General features: G+C 36.5%; 2 protein-coding genes across 17 annotated transcripts in view; both read left to right on the plus strand.

Moving 5' to 3' along the window:
* JAKMIP1 (janus kinase and microtubule interacting protein 1) overlaps positions 1-20074 on the plus strand; it is a 162603-nt gene that overhangs the window by 86814 nt on the left and 55715 nt on the right. For 15 of the 16 annotated variants that reach the window (XM_074587564.1, XM_074587562.1, XM_074587563.1 and 12 more), the window contains 5 exons: positions 7558-7767; positions 8392-8511; positions 10819-10965; positions 11559-11699; positions 14897-14956. In XM_074587564.1, the coding sequence (XP_074443665.1) occupies positions 7558-7767; positions 8392-8511; positions 10819-10965; positions 11559-11699; positions 14897-14956 (678 nt within the window). The remainder of the gene's footprint in view (positions 1-7557; positions 7768-8391; positions 8512-10818; positions 10966-11558; positions 11700-14896; positions 14957-20074) is intronic. The other variant, XM_074587568.1, reaches the window with a different exon arrangement.
* LOC141743433 (uncharacterized) lies at positions 17503-19363 on the plus strand. The gene has a single exon (XM_074587576.1). It carries the CDS (start codon positions 18876-18878, stop codon positions 19065-19067), a length of 192 nt encoding a protein of 63 aa, XP_074443677.1. The 5' UTR covers positions 17503-18875; the 3' UTR covers positions 19068-19363.

The following is a 20074-nucleotide window of genomic DNA, read 5'->3' on the forward strand; positions in this document are numbered from 1 at the left end:
ACCCATATCCAACTTGCCCTTCAGGACACCCAAGTTTTTCTTTTTTCTTTCTTTTTTCCTTCCTCCTGGCAGAACCACCAACTTCAGTTGGCATCCAGCCTTTTCTGTTGCAGGAATTTAAAGCCTCCCGGGGCAGGACATTGTATCTGTCCTAGGCGAGCTTTATGAGGGTTTTCTTGGCCCTTTTCTCAAACATGTCAAAGTCCCTCTGAATGATGTTAACTTTCCTCTAGCGTAGTAACAGCTCCCACAAAGATTTGGTGTCATCCACAAATTTGGGGATGGTGCATTCTATTTCTTCATCTGGGCAGTTAAAATTTGTTATTGTCTTTAAACTTCAAGGGGTAAAATTTAGATGATCAAATGAAAAGCTTTTGCCTTCTGAGAGATTCAGCATATTTTTTTCAGTAAAACATGAAAAACATTAGGAGCAAAATTTTAACAGTCCACCAAAACATAAAATTGCATCCTTTGCAGTGCTGGCAACTATTTTCTAATAGCATTCACTTTCACCTGCATTTCCATTACTAGGATTTTGCCATTTTAAGGTAGTGAAATTCATATCTTCAGGTTACATTCAGCAGCGGGGGTGATACAGAGACCTTTTGTCTCTGGAATTTCTGGTGCAGGGGATGGTTGGCCGTTGGCAGGGGCACTCCGTGATCCTCTGCTGCCCTGAGAAGAAGGATGGACCCTGGCTTTTCTCACTTCACTTGTGCAGTGGCGCATGTTCCTGAACAAGATCTTGAATTTTGAGACTGGAAAGCTGAGTTTGGAATCCTCCAAGTGTGTGCAGTCATGCGTGGCTGGGTAGAGCCTGCTGTAGCATGCTTCTTATCAGCCGCTTAAACCCGCGTGTATTTCACACACAGCTGCTGATACCAAATTGTAGACTGCTTCTCTGGATTTTGCCATCTGTTGGAGACGCGTGTTTCAGCTACATTCCAAGGCTGAGCTAATCTCCTGCGAAGACCCTTCCATCACCTCCAGCATTTTAGGACTGGAAATAATACTTTGCTTTCCATCCTCTGAAGATTTATGCTTGTTCTCTCAGGAACTAACAGGGCAGCATTCCACTGCGGGCTTGTTTTTTTTTCCTGAATCAAGCAGACCTAATGAAAGCTTTTTATAGTGCAGGCTTGATTTTTTTTTTCTTCTTAGTATTTTCTAAGGACTCTATTGTGATAGGTAGGTCACAAATCTGACTTTTATACCTATATGCCTTACCACATACTTAAAAAAAAAAAAATATATAGGAAAAGCTATTGGAAGAAAATATTGACTGTTAGTTTAGAAAAATTACACATGAAATTAAGAATAAGTCCGATCTACCTGCGTTTATGACCCTTACTTCTCCACTGAATGGCTGGCATCTTTTGTCACTCTTACCCGAATGTTCCTAAATAAGCAGCAAACATTTATTTAAATAGGTGGCCACGTCTGGTGTAGAGAATGCTGTGCTCAACCCAGGAATATTTTAATTCCTGCTTCCAGGTGGGTTTTCAGCTTGGGATATTGTGTTAGTTCTTAGTGTCCCTTTATAAATGGAAAAGGTGTTAATTCCATTTAGTTTTATCTTTGTTTATTTGAGTAGCATCTCCTTTTTGTTTTACCTAATAACTATCAATCCTTCTGTCAAGACATCCCTATTTTCAGTGTCAAGCATTTAGTATAAAGAATAATTAAATGTCTTCTGGAGAAGAGCAGTGTAGAATTTTGTTCTGCAGTTGGCTAGGAGATAACTTTGATAAGGATGGGTAAAGAGGAAGGTCTTAAATGCAGCAGCTGGCTTTTTCCACTTTGAAAACTGAGTATGTCACTGCCTTGATAGATCTAGCTTTTAATTCCCTGGGAATTTCTCTTTCAACTTTGTGAGAGGCTAAAGTTCTCCCAAAGGTCTCTGACTTTCTTTCATTGCGGCTATTGAAGTGTGGGATAACTGGCAGGGGGATACTTTTTCCAATGGCTGGCTCGGTTCTCTTTCATGTTTGATAGATATTATTAAAACACTTACTTCTGCTCATTTCTCTTAGCTGTTAGGAGGTGGTTAGAGGCCTGCTCTTAGGAAACTGTGTAATTTTGGCACAGACTATAAATGCTAGCTCTTCATCGATATAAGGCAGGTAATTGCTGTGTTCAGCACCTAACTTTTGACAGCACAAAACCCATTAATTAAGAAATGATACCTTAGAAAGCTATAATTTTTAGCCAGAACTCCAGAGTTACTTATGCTATACAAGGTGGTTTCTCAGTTATTTCGCTCTGCAGCTGCTTATGGATGATCTTATTTTCTTTAAAGTCCTCTTTCAGAGGGTATTTCTGATACTTTTCTTATCAAAGAATGTAATTGAATATGTGTCCTAACCTCATGTTGCTCCACTGCCTTCCTATCACAGACTTTTTGTACTGAATTGTACCATGCTTAATTGCATAAAGAAAAATGTGGCTATTCTAAAATGCTTTAAAATCCATGCAAAACAGAATTTAAGAGTTCATGTGTTGTATTGCATAGCTGCCAAAAGTGGGAAAACTGGTTTTTAAACTGAGAACAAAATTAAAATCAAAGCAGCCACTTGGAAGGAATTTCTGGGATAATATATTTGATTTAGCATAATACCTGTGAGCCCAATGCATGGACTGGGATCTCATTGTGATAAATATATTGGAAGAAAAGTTGGTCTCTACTCTGTATATTGGTGAGAGGTCCCAGGTACCTCAGTGAGAGGTACAGGGAAGAAAATGAAAGCGGGGGTAGGAGATTAGTGCAGTCAGCTTTCAGTTGCCCATGTAGTGTCACAGCTACATTGTGCCACAGATGCAGAAACCTCTTACACGCACCTGGCATGGCAGGTCCTGCACCATGCGCCCTGGACCACGGAGGGTTGAGGAGCATGGTGGAAAGACATCTATTTGCTCAGAATCTGGTCATGAATCATCAGGTGAGAACTTACCCATCCAGGTTTATTAGCTTCATCTCAATGCTGTCCTTAACATCACTTCCAATAGAGAAATTCCTGCATTTCTATAATGTGCTTCCTATGTCTTAGTTTCTCAGGGATTTGTTAGTTTAGGTGTCCTGTACGATGACCAGACAAAATATTGTGATCTCAGCAGTGTAATATCTGTTAAGTATTTACATTTTTTTCATCATTTCCTTTTGTATATTAGAGGTGTCATGAAAAAGGAGAGCTATAAGAGGAGTTTGAAGAAGGTCAGTCAGGTAACTAAATGGATATTTGTGGTGTCCCTTCAAGTAGGAATAGTGGCATGGAGAAAACATGAAAATGCATGACTGCATATATGACAAACTGATACTGGGGAGGGCACATAGCACCCTAATATGAGATAAGGGATGAATGGACTCCCGTTAGGCTGTGAATATCTTTGACAGTGAGAGTGATTTTTGCTATTGTTGTTTAAGGTAATAAAAACAGTTTAGAGAATCCAGAGATGAGAGTTTTGTGAAAAAGAGCATCATTAACAGTAGCGTTCACATTGGATGGTGAGTGGGCAGGACTGCGTTTAAGGCCAGAAAGGAGAATGTTGCAATGACTAAGGCATGATACAAGAACTCAGTTAAAAGCCCACCTCTGTGTATGGATTTTAGAGCTGATAGGCAAAAAGGGTCTTTAGCTGTAATCAAATTGCACCTGTGAGAGAACAGAATTAAAGGTGACAACTACTTTATGTATGTAAGCAATAAGTAGTTTGGAGATGGCTCCCTAATGATCTAAAACAGACATTAAAAAGCATGAAAAGAAAGGAATGCTATGCACGCTAAAGTAATAAATTCTGGATTCTGCTTGGTGAATGAGCATTGTAGTAGTAGAATACAGGGTTAAACCTTTAAACTTGAGACGTCATGAGGGGACCACTAATTGTTATTTCACTTAATATCATAAAAGCAAATAATGTTCAGTCTACAGTAGTCATAAATGACAATTGGAAAATATCTCAAGATGTGAGTGTGTATTTGTATATATACATGTATATGTACACTGTGTGTGTTTGTGTATGTATCTATATACACATATACGTATCATATATACATATATATATATAGAGAGAGAGACCAAAATGTTTATGGGAAAAGCAAACTTGCATAGGTGGAAAAGTTGACAAGTTCTTAAGCATACAGCTTCTTAATCTGCTGAAAGGCTTCTGTACCTGAAAGCTTGTTTCTTTCCAACTCTGTCACTTGGTCTAATAAAAAATATTCCTTCTCTTTTAGACTGTGTGGATTCCTAGACAATCTTGGCTATGACAGTGTTGTTCCCCAACATGAATTTGATCAAAATAGCAATCTGCAGGGAACCCAGATTAATTAATTTTGATTTTCACTTATGTAATGGAAGACACTTCTCTCCCTACTAAAATAAAGACCGTACTACACTGTCTAATTACACAAGGCTGTTTTCCTTTATGCTGCCAAGTTTTTTTTCTTTGTGTAACCAAACCTGACAAGAATTTGAGAAAAGAGGAGTTCTCCAGTGCTACAGTACTGGCATGGAGACTTTCTGTGAGTTTTTAGAACTATTGGAACACATAAGACTAAGCTGAGCTAGTCTTTTGTGAGTGGTTGACCTTTCTTCTCTAGCTGTCCGCTAATGTTTATTTTAAACCTAAACCATATCTCTCCTTTTCCTAGTCTTGTACCTCCTCTTTCTTTGCTTGCCTGTCCCTTGACCTACCATCTCTCCCATGTGTAACTGAGGGATGCTCCATCACTGTAAAATATTTCTCTTCCTTTTTTTTCCCCTCTGGCATAATTTGTACTCTCTGTTAAGAAAGCAGATAGGGAAGATGAACAAGTTTGCTCTGAAGTCTGCAGGTCTGAAGAAAGACAGTAAATCTTTAGGTCAGGCATTGGAGTAAATTTAAGAAAATTGAGGCATTGACTGGGTTGCTCTAGTTAGATTGGGGAAATCAAAGGTGTAACTGTCCCCTTGAGGAAAGGAGACTTGTAGTGTGACTCAGGCTTCTGAAACAGAACTTAAGGTAGAGGCATTACTGCTGCAGAGAAGCGTTACTGCTGCAGTTCTATTCACTTCATCAGTTTGTAATAAGTTAGTTGCTTAGAAATTCTTTCTGTTAGGTTGTGCTTATAAAAAAGTAATCATATTGTACTTTACCTCAGTAAAAGTATTGCTCTGTGTAGTAATAATGCTCTGTGTGTTTGTGTGCACGTGTCCATGTGCATACTCTTACATGAGTAAGAGATTCTCTAGTGTTTACCTGTAACTTAAAATATAAGCTCAAAATAAACAAGGTTGTGCAGCCATTGCTTTTATATTGTTATTTTCAATTATTATCAGTTCTCAAAGATTTTTTTTATTTGACTGGAACACGGAGTGTTGCTTTTTTCTGAAAGTTTCACACATGTAGATTTTATGGTAGAAAAAACAGTAGTAGGAAGAGCAGAGGGGAATTCTGCCTTCTTTCCTGCTTTCCCCTAACTCCCACCCCAAAGCCATGCTCTTCCATGGTGTTTCTTTCTAATGTGTGTGAGCTTCTGTGCTTTGATCTATGGAAGTGTGTGTGAAGGATGACATGGGCATGATTTCACTGGTCACATCTGTTTCGAACAATCTATTCTGCTGCAATTCAGTAAGGAGCAGTCCATTCCAAGACTGTTGCTTTCTTTTTAATTCCAACTTAAGCACTTATGTCATTCTGTTTACCATTTAAGTTGTGAGAATACGAAAAGTATGAAATGTGCTACTAATTGGGTAACTAAAATCAAGGCTGCCTATGTAACCTTGGTTTTCCTTGTTAAATATATGCCTTGCATGGCCAAATTTCTATCTCAACTACATACATGTTCAGTGTGAACACCTGTGTAATTGAAAGTGAAACTTTGCCCACAGTATTTAGTTACATGACATTTTTTCCTCCCAAGGGGTCCCTGATAGATGAGTGTTCATGACAGATAGCATTCAGTGAATGAGGCAGCTGCTTAATTTTTGTCATTGCTCTTCACTGCACAGTCCCTCTGAAACCCTGCATGTTGCAAATTCTTCCATTAATAAAAACTGCATTCTTTTCCTGCAAGTCCTTTCTGGCATACTTGAAAGTCTCACGAATCTGAATTAACGTACTGGGAAGTGTTACACCAATTTACTGGATGAGGAATTGAGGCCCAGCGACCTTCCCAAATCAGGAAAGAAATCTCCATCAGAACCAATCTCCACCAGTTCCAGTTGGAACTTAAAAATAGTTTGACCAGCTTATTGACTGCAAATCGGACCTTTTTATCTTCAATCATGACGTGACTTGGTTCAGCCAGGCCATCTCCTGCCACTCAGGTTCTGTACACAAACTAATGTCATGTGCTTTGTAGTATGTGAAAGGAGTAAGGCAAGAATCCTGAAGAAGCAAATTGTATCTAATCATGTAATCTGATTGTGTTAATCCTGTACATCACTCAGACTTAACGATAAGTTACTTCTAATACTTCCTTTCTTCTTATTATTTTCTTTTTTTGTGTGTGTAACGATGTAAAAGACGTCTATGGTTGTAGGGCTATAATAAGCAACAAATGTATTATTTAACAAGTTCATAATTTTATTTTTTCAAATAAGAATTCCATGGGTTTATGTTGTTCAAGAAAACAATTTAGTAAACTGAAGGAGATACAGCACAGTTCCAATAAATATCTTGTTAATGGTTAACATGGTTGTTAAGAAATGTGTTTCTATAGTAACTGCTGCAGATTGTCACTTCCTCTAGCATTTGGAATAGTACCAAAGTGAATTTAACACTGATGCTGCGAGGGACAAACCCTACGAGAGCTGCAATAGATCACTGCTAGCAGTGTGCTTTATTTGGCATCAAGATGTATGAACGACACAGTTCAGTAACCATAGATGGTGTTTAAGAACTATTTCTTCCTACCCTTTATTCTAATGCTCTGTGTGCCTTTGCTTTTTTCCTTCTATACAAAGACTAGTCCTCATTTGAATCTCATAGCAAGGGCACATAAAATACATAGGTATGCTTAAGATTTTAAGTTTCAATGTGTGTGCATGTGTATGCTACTAATGTTTAAATGTCGGTGAAGAGATTCACCACGTATGATTTTTCACTATTAAAGAGAGAGTCAACATGAGGCAAAAGTGTATGGCTCAACCTTTAAAACAAAGCCCAGGTGAGTTTTAAAAAAAAGTGTTTGTCTTATCTTGTACTAGCCCTGCGTTTCTTCTCTGAAGCATTGCAAAGGGAGATTTTTCTTCTGCTTATAGAAGTGTGCATCCTCAGATGAAGTGCATGATTTCGGTGGCTGTGTATTCTGTTTCAGCGTATGGTTGTGTCTACTTTTGTTTGTCTTTTGAGTTGAGACTGCACTGAGAAAACCCATGATCAAGTGAAGGCTGAAACTTTTTTTTAAGGGGAGGTGAAAAGGCTTCAGAAGAGAGATATCTTTTTTAGCAACCACAGTTTGGCTGCTGGTGTAATACTGAGAGAAACAGAACTTTCTTTTTGCACGTGTGTGGATGTGCATTCAGTGAACATGTGGAGATGTTACAGAAACTTCCTTCTTGCTTTATTTCTTTCCAGATGGATGAGATAAAAGGCAAAGACAGAGTGATTCTGGCTCTGGAGAAAGACCTCGGTGTTCAGGCAGGCCATACACAGAAACTGCTCCTTCAGAAAGAAGCTTTAGACGAGCAGCTTGTCCAAGTGAAGGAGGCAGAACGATACCACAGTAGTCCTAAGAGGGAGCTTCCAGCAGGAGTGGGGGATATCAGCGAACTGATGGGAAGCCCGGTAAGAAAATTGTTTTCTTCAAGTGTTCAACACAGGGTAATTGCTGCCTGGGTGTTTTCTGGTTACTTTTAAAATACTAGAAGGACTAATTCATGGTAAATGGCCCTGCACTGTGCTGTTTCACTGGTGATTTAGAAACTCCTTGGATTTCTTGAATTTCAAAGAATGTTGAAAAACATGTAGATGGAGAATTTACACTGTGAACTTCAGCTGTGAACCCCCTTATTTTATTAGCTATTTATTTCATAACTTGATGAATGATTTTAACCAATGGCTACTAGATACTATACTTTTCAAAAACTATGCCATGGGATTTTAATCTGTCCTATGTACTTCTTACTTCTAGCTGACAGTAAGAAATCTGTTGAGAATTAACTGGTAATAGGTGAAACATTAATTATCTAGCTTTTTTTTAAAAAAAATTTAAACTTTTACATAACACTTCACAAGTAGACACTTTTCATGTAATATATTACGTAGCATTTCCACGGGATGTTTTTGTTCATGTTTCAGTTAATTAAAAAATTTACACAATCCACTTGCTAAACAGTGATATTAAATTTACGGAGAGTAAAACATTTTTTAAAAGGTAATTTTATATATCTATATGTTTTTGATGTAAAGGAGCAGCATTTGGATGAACGAGATGTGCGGAGATTTCAGTTAAAAATCGCTGAACTGAATGCTGTAATAAGGAAGCTGGAAGACAGAAATACTCTCTTAGCAGATGAAAGAAATGAACTGGTAAATTAATTAGTAATAACACAGATGGTGACTGGGAGGGCATCTTTATGGTAAAAGATTTAATGTTGGAAAGTCTGTGTTATAAATAATTTACAAGTTAGTCCTGGTTGGCCTCAATCAATTCTATCTAAATATAACAGAGATTTCTATAGAAATTCACTTTGTGACCATGAAAGACATGGATGAAATCTCTCTTGTTCCAGAAAAATAAAACTTTATAAATTTATTCTGGGGTCATCTTAATCAAACTGACTGGTAGCTTGCCTGTGGCACTGTGTAGTGATGTTGTGTAAAACATGCATAATGTATGCACTTAAATTACTGTATTAATCTTTTTGAAATTTGACATTGGTTTTGTGATCTGCTTATGCTAGCTAGGAGTTAAAAAAGCTTTCTTGTGCTGGAGATGAAAAATCTGCCATTTCTCAAGGGGAATCTCTTAAGTAGGTGAAATTACCCTAGGAGAGTGATAGTAACTTACAAAAGAAAGGATATGACAAGAATTTTAAGAATGAATTTTATTAGCCTGCATCGCTACTTAATGGCTTGTGCTGCCGTTAATGATAAAACTCCCTTTGACTGCAATGGGAGGTGAGTTCTTACAATAAGAATCTTTACGCATGTCCTCCTATAATGCCCTATCTCTAGTGGCAGAAGAAAAGATTTTTCATTCTAATTAGATGGAAATTTACCCTCATGCAAGATATGTATCTGATTCTAAAACAATGCTATGATGTACGGTGAGGGCAGAAGGGGAGGGCACTCTTGACACGTGTCAGTCCTACAGATGAGTGAAGCATTGACATCTTCCTCCGTGCTTTGTCAGACTTTGCTCTTCAAGTTGAGATATGAAGGCTTCACTTTACAATAAGAGGACTTAATTTAGTTATGACATCTCAATGATTATAGGAAGAGCTAATTTTTGAAATTTTCTTGTTCAATATCTTGGCTGAATCTAGATTAGGAAGTGAATTGAACAATACGAGAGTAAATTGGATGAATTGAGAACATAATTGTGTCTTTTTCTTTAAATTTTTCCTCTTTAAGTAGCTGTATAGTCTAAACTGCCCTCTAATATGACAAAATTGATTCCTCATTAACAATGTGAGTTTCTTGGGGTAAGAAGAACATGCATTTTAGCCTGGGTACAGTTTGCCATTTTTCCTACTTTGCCTAGGTGCTGAGTGTTTGTTGTTTGGGATTTTTTCCCCTACTTTTACTGCTACAGTTGCTTTTCTCTCCTCTATGCTTTCAAGAACGTCTTGCCTTTTTTCAAGATTGTGTTATATAAAGACATGATAATTCAGCCTCCTAATTCTTTCTGTGGACATAAGTAATTCAAAACATCCTTGAAGAATGCTGAAGTACTGCAACATCTATCCTTCAACGTCCCTCTAGATGGAGGCATGTATGACTCAGTCAAGTGCTCTTCTTGATGCTTGACCTAGACGCATAAGAAATATATTTTGGAAAAGATATGGAGAAGGTTTTGTCATATTGTGAGACAATATTACATAAACCCAGTAATACCAGTAAACTGGTATGATTAAGCATGCTGAAAAATAATTTTCTCCTCAGAATGAAACAGAAAACCAAATACTCAATGAAATTATCTCAGGAGAAAGATTATCTTTTTCTCATTTCCAGTTAAAACTCAGTAAATTGAAAAATCTTTTGATTGGAAAAAATAGATATATTTTTTTTTTTACAAACGAAACAGATGAAGGATTAATGTAGCAAAGAGAGTGAAATATTGAATACACACAAATGCAAGAAAGGGCAGTAATTTGCTTCACATAATTGTCTGACATCATAAAACCACAGGAATAAAATTGAGCAGCTTGAAAATGTCAGCAGAATGCTGAGATTGAATCTGTGCCCTCTGGCTGACTTTCTCATTGCTCTAATTACACATTAGGTACCGGGTTTTTAAAGTACAGTAGGAAGAATTTACTCCTACTACAGCATACTGAAAACGACTACCCTAGAGACCTAGTTGCTCACAAGAAGTTTATAAACAATGAGATTAGTTTATCAGCAAATCACTTTTATGGATCATCGTAAGTGTTTTCCAGGAGCAAAGTCCATTGACCGAATCTAGTGTTTTTGTAGACTACAAAAGTACTATTTCTTATTTGTTTGGACTCCTGTAGTTCTGAGTTCAGCAGTAGTCTATATCAGATGCCACTTAACAAAAGAACTAAACTTTCTGAATGAAGGAAGAAGGCAAGTGAAAACGCTCATATTTCTTCTTTCCTACAAGTATAAACTAAAGCACAGCTAACTTTGCTCCTTTGCCATTTGCAGCTGAAACGTTCTAGGGAGACAGAAAGTCAGCTGAAGCCTTTGGTAGAAAAAAATAAGAGGATGAGCAAAAAAAATGATGATATGTTGCAATGCATCCAGAGAATGGAAGAGAAAATAAAAAATCTATCAAGGGAAAATGTAGAATTGGTAAGTAATTATCTCTGACATCATGTTATAAGAATACATTGCACACAGTTACTTTTGAGGTGGAAGTGCTTGTGAGGCTTTTACTCTAATACAGACATTTCAAAATCTTAGTCAGCCAACGCAACTGAATATTCATACTCTAAATACAGAGTGGCATGTGCTTTGTGTTGTATCAATTCATGCTGATTAAGGGAAGGGATCACAGATAGACAAAATGTGTTTGGAGGCTATAAAAGTGTATGACTAAAAATCAACGTTAATAGATGCTGCTTTTCTGATTAAAAGTCAGAACTGAATTTGAGCTCTACTATGTTAGATCATTGAGTTTACTTGTCTGCTAATTTTGTCCCAGATCATGTTCTTTGTTTCTGTTTTAATTTATCTTACAGAAAAATATTAACACTGAGGCATACAAAACGTGTAATTTTTGTTGTTGTTGAAAGAGGCCTTATTTGTAGTGGAGTATGCACTGATGTGTCCAAAGAATTCTTGATTACTACCTCACATGTGAGAATTTTCCTCCTGTTCCAGCAAGAGACTTTAAAACGTTCTTTATGTTTAATTTTTTTTTTATTTTATTTTAATTTTTGTAGAAAGAGAAGTTATCTGCACAACCAGCACTGAAGAGGCACACATCTTTGAATGATCTCAGCAGCACACGGGAGGAACAAGAAATTGAGTTCCTTAGACTGCAAGTCAAAGAACAGCAGCATGTTATTGATGATCTCACAGTGGTAATGTTTATGACTGGTATACACACATGCATGCACACACATCTATAGGCAAGCTAAAGATCTGAGAGCAATATTTTAACTCCAGTTGTTGTAGTGATATGGAAGTAGTTCTTTGGCATGGAAGGGTTCTTGTTATTTCTCAGGTGGTGAAATGATTTATTTGGAATGTGTTTGAATCTCTGTATTCTAAAATATTTACCTATTATGAGCTGCTTGTGAAAAGACGTGCACCATCTAACTTACAAAATCGGCTAGCAACAACCGAAGAACTTTGAGGGAAGATCACGTTTCAAAACTTAATGACAGAAACGTGTTGGATGTAGACACTGGTGCAAACTCAACCACTCCCCTGATCTAGAAGTTCTCCTAAAAGAAGGGAACATGCAGGATGGCATTATTTCACCTAACCAAGCATCTCTGACTGAGCTGGCCACAGTAGCTGTCTTTATAACAAATGGAGAGAAATATGCATGATTCATCCAAACAAAGATAGCAGCATAGCTTAAGGTTGGAATTGCATAGCTGCTACCCTCTGACTATGAAGACCACTTGAGATGATGCTCATAGATGTTTGCACTGTTTGATTAGGACTCTCTTGAATTGTGTTAGAGTTGTCTAATGCTATTTAGTGTAACGTATGATACGTTCTTCTGGTGCTGGTAGAAATGACGTGTCCTCTCTGAGAGACCCCTACCCTTCTGGAGCAACAGCTGGAACTCAGGCAGACTGTTTTAGAGAATCTCAAATGGCACTACTGACTGCTACAAAATGATAAAAATAATTTAAGATCATTCTGTCTAAATAAAAAGACAAACAATTGGCTACAACATTGAAAATAAAAATAGAAGATCCAAAAAGATAAAACAGCAAGACGTGCTACTGCTCTGTCTAGAACACTGTCTCTATTCTTGGCAGTTCCTCTGAGATTTTGACCCAGGATTTCTCTCTGTAATCAGTGCCAAAGACTGATGTCTGCATGCATTCTCCAGTGTCACAGTGTTATAAGCAGTAGGATGTTATTCAGACACTACGATGTAGGGTCTGATTCACACAGCAATGCTGTTTTACTTTCCAAATAAAACTGTACAGGCAGGGACTGTGACGTGATTTTAAATTATCAGTATATGGCAGATATAACCTCACTTATATTTCAGTGTAAAGTGGGTATAAAAGGGCTCTCTTTTTACTGTTTCAGCCAGTAATCTGAGGAAATATATTGTATCCTGACTTTGGTCAACTTGTGATTAGTGTGCAAGTCAAATAAATAAATATTTAAAAATATGGTTTCATTTTTGCTTTGTTTCCTGATTACAGATACTTTTTCACTGTCAGAAATAAGTTAAATTGTTAAAAAGGGTACTGCTTTCGTTGGCAGTACAAACTAATTAATGCTTCGCCTTCGATATGAATGCAGTGGGACTCTGCACTTCCATTGTGCTTTTCAGCTGTCTTTTCTGGCTCAAACCACACCTCTGCAGAACACAAATGTATCATAATTATCAAGAATGACCCACATGTCACATACCTGATTAATACAAAAGTCATCAGCTTACCTCCAGCTGAGACCAATATGATACACAGAAATAAGAATGATAGTCTTAGGCAATAGGGTAGTCTGAATTGATTAGCATTGTCATTTTTAGGGTATCTTTGATGCCGTTGAAGCCATATAAACAGTAATTTTCTGGTCAGCTCTTAAAAGGAAAGCTGTCAAGGTAGATGATTGCAAACGATGTTAGTGATTCAGCAAATAGTGTTTTTTAATTGTCAGCATTATTGTTCTGGTAGCTTGATGTATTACTAAGTAAATTAAGCAGCCTTCTTGCAAACAAGAAGGGAGAAGTGGGGAGTTTTTGAAGTGTTTGTTCACTCTGCACTGAAGTGAGAGGAAAGGAAAGAAAAGACAGAGTGAGAAGACTAGCCAGTTTCTCCAACTGTTTGGACACCTGCTTGGGATGTAGGAGACCCAGGTTAAACCAGGGACTGTGCCTTAACCAGGTACCTGAGGAGGGAACGTTATTCTTCAACACTGTCTAAAATTCAACTTTGTGTTTTCAGTTTCAGATTAATATGTTAATTATTCTGCAGATTGAAACACCTGCTCTGTTCTACCTTGGCAGTCATTACTTTTCTTTATTCTGAAAACCACATGTATTAAAGGTGCTATATAATTTATTGACTTTTCTGAATTATATTGTATTTTCCAAAACTTTGTTACTGGAAAAATTTGCTGATAAAGATTGATATTTTTGTTGTGATTTCCAATGGGAGCTTCCTATTTGTCCAGTTTCTGACCTGAATATAAAGTAAATAGAATAATACCATGCAGTGAGCAATAACTGCTAGAGAAGCACTTGGAACTGCTATCATTCTTTCAAAAACCGAGATGTTCTGAACAAAGATGCAGAGCTAAGGAAAGAATCAGGAAAAAGGCAAGGAGACAGAACACCTGCTTCCTGTGTTTGTTTTTTTGATTGTCCTCTCCTTTGCATTTTTTTACCTTCTTTTTCTCCTCTTCTACTTTGGAATTCAAGGCAGTATTTTTGGGCTTGAATGTTCATAAACCCTGCAGTTTTTCCCAGTTACAACCTCCTCATATTATGATATAGTTAATTATGATCTTGTTCCATGGTCACAGTAGAAAAAAAGACACTAAGTTGACACAGACTAAGTGATGAGAGCACCTTTGGATTTGAGACTTTTGCCCTACAAGGATAAGTCACATGTAACGCTGTATCTGCATATGCGTAGTTGTATACCAGAGTATGCCTGATATAATAACTTGTAATTACTGAGGCTGAACTCATTTTTGGCTACTGACCTGCTTCTTCAGGGTGGTTGAACATTGGAGTGAGAATGTGTATTCTGTTTCCGTAGTGAGCTTCTTGGTAAAAGAGTCAAAAGAACTGTCAGAAATCTGTGCCCAGTATTTAACAAAGCCTTTTCTTGCCAACTGCCCATCAAGTGTGTAAAGTATATGGCTGAAGGTTTGTTTGCTAAAGGGATAAAGGACATAAGGCGATAAAGTACAGCGTGATGTTATACCAATGTGGCGTTATTCAAGAGGATAAAGACATTGTCTTTGAGTTAGCTTTACCGTAGGCTTTAAGAAAACTTGAATGATATTTTTTGTGCTAGACATATCTAAATACATATCTCAAAAGAAACCCATACCAAAATGTTCTCTTTCCTTCTAGGAAAGGCAACGGTTATTACGGTCTAAAAAACAGAAGAGGAAAAGTCTGAAGCCTCCAAAGGTGAGCAAACTTTCAGTTTCCCATGTGTTTTGGTTGCTGTGAACAGTGCTGGTTTCAAATATTGCCTGAAATTAGAGCTCTACTTAAACTAATGGTAAGATTTCCTATAATTCTCCTATTTTTTCCAGTGAGTGCTTATTAACTTTTTCTTAGGATAATTCAGGAGCTGCAAGTTTTTGTACTGCACACAAGTGTTGTTGTTTTGTTTTTTGTTTTAAATAAACAATATCGTTACACTTTTAGCAGTTGTGGCCTAAATAATCAAGTGGCTTGAGGTCTAAATGATATAATAACTTGAAACAACTACCATTTTAAAGGACAAATGCTCAGTTCTTTTTAAAGAAAATACACCCTTTAAACTACTTGTACCAAGTTACTGCTTAATCACAATAGAAAACTTTAACTCATCCTTGGGATGTTATTGAAATGACGTTTCTGTATGTGATATACAAATAGTAAGGAGAGTCTAACTATTTTTCTCTAGTGTTATGTATTCTGCTCTAGAATGCAAAGCACAAGAGAAAAAATTGAGGTTGTAGAAACAGTAAAGTTTTTCTTCAGAGTGTAACTTTAGTGTTTATTGTAAGACGTGCTTAAAGTAATTCATTTTGCTGAATAATGTTTTTTTGTGAAATTGAACATCAGCTGTCTGGAGCATGTGAGGAGAGGAGAATGGGATAAGAGGGAGAAAAATGGAAGTGAAGAGCATAGAGATGATTATCATCTGTATGGTACCTTAAGATACATTCTGTCATAAATGGGTGCTTGCCGTTAGTGTGTTCTGCATAGTATATTCCTGGTGACCTCCAGGTGGTGCTTTTTTTATTGCTCTACATTCTCTAATACCTGTATTCTGTATCCTTTAGGATTCTCTGTTTCAGTGGTAATTTCTTCAAATTATGCTTCAAATAATGGTGTGACTTTTACATAAGAAGAAAGAAAAATTCAGAAGTAATAATAAATCTTGCATACATTTTTCTGTCATGTAATGGAAAACTGATAGACTCCAAATATATTTACAGTAATCCTGATCCATTCTTTCTTAGTGTAGTGTACCTGGAAGTTTGTGTGTTGAGAGCGAGTTTAAAAACAGGACATAAAAGCGAATATATATATATGTATAACTAATACTGTAATTTTTATAGTCCTCTCTGATTATTAGCCCTTACCCGACTTTAAATTAATTGTGTAAGATCTTTTGCTAAATTGTAAAGTTCCTAATGAAACAAAACTGCTTAAATTAAATTTTTAGGAGTTGGTAACTTGTGATGCTGATTTCTGCAGGCTGAAAATTTCCATAATTATTCATTTATGTCTTAAAAATCTTCTGTGTTAATAGAACGTCAGCTGACCTAGACTCTGTACACTTTCCTTTTACCTATTTTCTCTTGAGCAAGCTGTTGCTTTTGTGGTATCATCTTTTTCTTTTCCTTACTGACCAAAGCAAGAGCTAAACAGCATGAGGGTTGGAGAAAACGTGCATGAAACAATTAAAAAAAGAAAATTGTGGCAGTGCTATTCTTCATGTGGTAAGAGTACTGTAATTGGGGGACTTCTGCAGAGATTCTGCAAGAATTGTGTGCATATGAGCAGCAGAATTAGTAAGCATTTGCTTCTTATTTATGGTATGACTGATACACCAGAAGGAACAAATTAATCAGTAGCAGACGTAACTCCCACGAGTTATTCCATCCCCTGTCCCCATTAGCTCTCCAGTGCCCATATGAAACTGGCAGTTTTAAGTTTTATTTAATGCTGTCTCCTCAAAGGAAAAGCAGGACTATAAAACAAAAACAAGTGAGAAAGAGAGAGAAAGTTGTGAGAGAAGAGTGAATGGGATTATATATACTATAGTAGTTATACTGTATTAGTTATTATATAACTATATGTATATAGTTTATAAATGAGCTAATTCATTAAGGAAGGAAAGAAGTCATCAATAATGTACTTATTAGTGTCCTATTTCTTGCCACCATACAAACCCGTAGGCCATTCACATGTATATGCAGTGCTGACTTGAGTTTGAACACTGTTGATGTTAGATTCTAAAAATCCAGTCCTGGCATACAGGCTGCTTTCCTTCCAGGTCACCTGTGTGGTCCTGTGAGGATCAAAATCCTCAAAAGAAGCTCTATATCCCAAAATTTTCCAGCAGTTTTTAATTTAAACTATGTAGAACGGGCTGCTTACTCAGATGAGCTGCTGGGATTGTACCATCTTCATCCTCTCTGTTTTGACAGCCAATCTCCAGGTGAAAGTGGCAGAATTCATCTAATCAAGCATTGCAAATGTTTTCTTAGATGTCATTAATGGAGGTGAGATATAGACATCTCATTCCGGACAAAGTGGTAGCATTAAGTGGTGATTGTTCTCCTCTGGAAGTTGATGTCTAAACAGGCCATATGAGTTTTGTCTTAAAATTGCCTATTTCTCCCCATGGACTATAAAGGCAGTCTAGGATGAGTTGCTTTATATATAGACACGTACAGTGCAAGTGTATTTCTGTCTATGGTCTGTGCAAGATTTTTATATCATACAGATGATAACCTATATATAATAGTAGAAGAAATTATGGATGTATCTGTCCTAACCAACTGCTCAGAAGGAGAAATTACTGACGTAAATCTTTGGCTTTGCTTTTCTAAGATTTGTTAAATGTAAAATTAGCATTAACACAGTGAATTATCAAGCTTGGCTGTTGGAGTTGGATCTGTTTCCAGCTGTGTCCCACTTCCCTTGACAAAGTGAAAAGCAAAATAACTGATGAGAATTAGGTTTCATGAATGTGATCAGATAAGCTCAGACTAGAAGCTTTAGAAAGGTTCCTTTTTTTTTTTTTTCCTAATAAATAGGAACTTGGTGCATAGGGTGAAGACTTAGACTTATCTACTCTTACAGCTGCTCTTAAATGGGTACTTTTACACTCCTGATTCCTTAATTTTCAAGGTACTCTGACTGGACAGTGTGCGTTTGGTGTGTTTGTTTTCTAATATGAGTATTTTCCTGACAGCGATTCCTGTTAGCTGGAACAGAATCCATGGCATGGCTTTCTCCATCTTTAAGACAGATTGTGTGAATGATCTGTCAGGCTAGTCCAGTAGCTTTTATAGCCTGATTGGGTCTAAATAACATCAGTTCAGCTGACAAGCTTTTGAAAATACCAAGGATTTTTTGTTTGTTTGTGGCTTTTGGGGTTTTTTTGGTTTTTGGTTTTGTTTTGTTTTGTTTTTTTGCTATTAGGTATCTATGTTATTTCTGGAGCTCTGTAGGTGCACTAGGTTACTGTTGCTAGTGTAGCTTTAACTGAGTGCTCTTTTAATTACCAAGGGGCATAGGAGTCCATAGAACAGCTCTGGCAACCTGCTCGGGTTCCCCGAGGAAAGGAGCAGCACAGTGTGATGGGGCTTTATAACTTCTGTGGCTGCAAGGTATTTAGAGGACTCTGTATACTCAGGTACTGTAGGATAGTTTTCTCTGAAGTGAAGCAGCCTAAGCTGAGAGAGGTTTATTTATTTTTTTGTTTGTTTGTTTATTTACTACATTAACGTGCCATTGGACTTGTTAGGAAAAAGCTGTTCCAGAAGTGAATCTTCTTTTGCGGTTTAAAGCATGCTTTTTCCAGGTGTGTTTTTCTCTTCTTTTTTTTTTTTTTTTGGTGGTTTTTTGTTTGCTTTTTTCCCCAGTTCTGGTAGTGAAATAATCAAGAAACTCCGGAAACGGTATTTTTGGTATTTTGTTTATTTTTGACCTGCAGAATGGAGCTACATTGATTCTATGATTGATGGAATCATGCATTTGAAAATAAGGCTTAATTGCCTGGTTTGTTTGGAAACTGCAGGACTTCACGGATTTGTTTCTTTATTTAAACATTAATAAATAAACTGTATTTGTGATAGTGGAAAGCCTGCACGCTGGTGTGATGGAGTTCATATTTCTTGTTTTATATTTTTCTTTTTTTGTCTGCCTCTGTGCTTTGGTGTGCCTGTATTTTTCTGGCTGCCAAGAAATGACATATAAGCATGAAGGTAAGAAGTTACTGATTAGCTCATCTGATTGCATTACAAGGAAATTAATCTTGGACTGTTTTCATCATGTTAGATCAAGTACTTGAAAATTAGATATTTAGTTGTAAAGTGAAACTACTTTAGCAACAGAAATCAGATTATTTATATGTAAGTATATCTCATCCAAACCATTAAAAATATGAAGGTATGTTGAAACTTGTATATAATATGTTCTACTTGTCATTCTTGATTTATAACATTCTAAACTCCGATGTTTACTGAGCACCATACTTCAGTAGAAGCGTTAATACTTGAGTTATAAGGACATAATGCATATATTTACTTTAAAATTATGTGAAAACAGTGATATAAATCCACATGAAAAATACTTGCTATTAAATGCATGGCAGTAGTCAGTGGAAATTAGAACTTAAATCAGAATTTTCCAACCATTTCCATGACTATTTTCTGTTATTAAGTTATGATTTAGAAGTAAAAAATGTACAAATAAATACAAAAGAATCTTTAAGTTGTTAAATGAGAATGTTCCCATTTTTAGAAAAGTTTGCATGAAAATTGAATGAAAATAGTGTATAGTTACAAAAATCCAGTGAGTCTTGTACACGTTTGCATATACTTTTCAATAACCATTGTGATTCAGCTTTTGAGCGATATGTGGGATCTCCCCTGGAGTTGGTGCGTTTATTTATGCTTCATTATTTATTACAGTGTTTATCAACAAACTGTGTATGAATCAGATGTCTTTTTTTCCTTTTTTTTTCTCTCTCTACAGCTCTTCCCTTACCAGTTAATTTTTTGTGGTTTTGCTGTGAATCACTTCTTGTAGCCAGTTGCTTCAGATACTAGATGATCAACAATAAAAACAGCTATTTTATAATTATATAATGAAGCAAATTCATACATGTGCAATAATATACTATGGTTAAATATCTTATCTCTATTTTCTGTGGGAAGTGTCTGCTCCACAAAATGATGAATGTACAGCTTCTTTAAAGGGGAAGGAGTCATTAAAAATAAATAAGTGGTTCACTCATAACTCCAAATACCATAGGCAGTTTGTATAGCATTTAAAAGTTGGGGTTTTTTTACTTTT

This window comes from Larus michahellis, chromosome 5 (genome assembly GCF_964199755.1).
Source record: "Larus michahellis chromosome 5, bLarMic1.1, whole genome shotgun sequence".
In the NCBI taxonomy this organism is placed as follows: domain Eukaryota; kingdom Metazoa; phylum Chordata; class Aves; order Charadriiformes; family Laridae; genus Larus; species Larus michahellis.

Bases quoted from the DNA above. Each gene is read 5' to 3' on its own strand.
- LOC141743433 (XM_074587576.1), top strand. From the start codon at position 18,876: ATGGAGTTCATATTTCTTGTTTTATATTTTTCTTTTTTTGTCTGCCTC.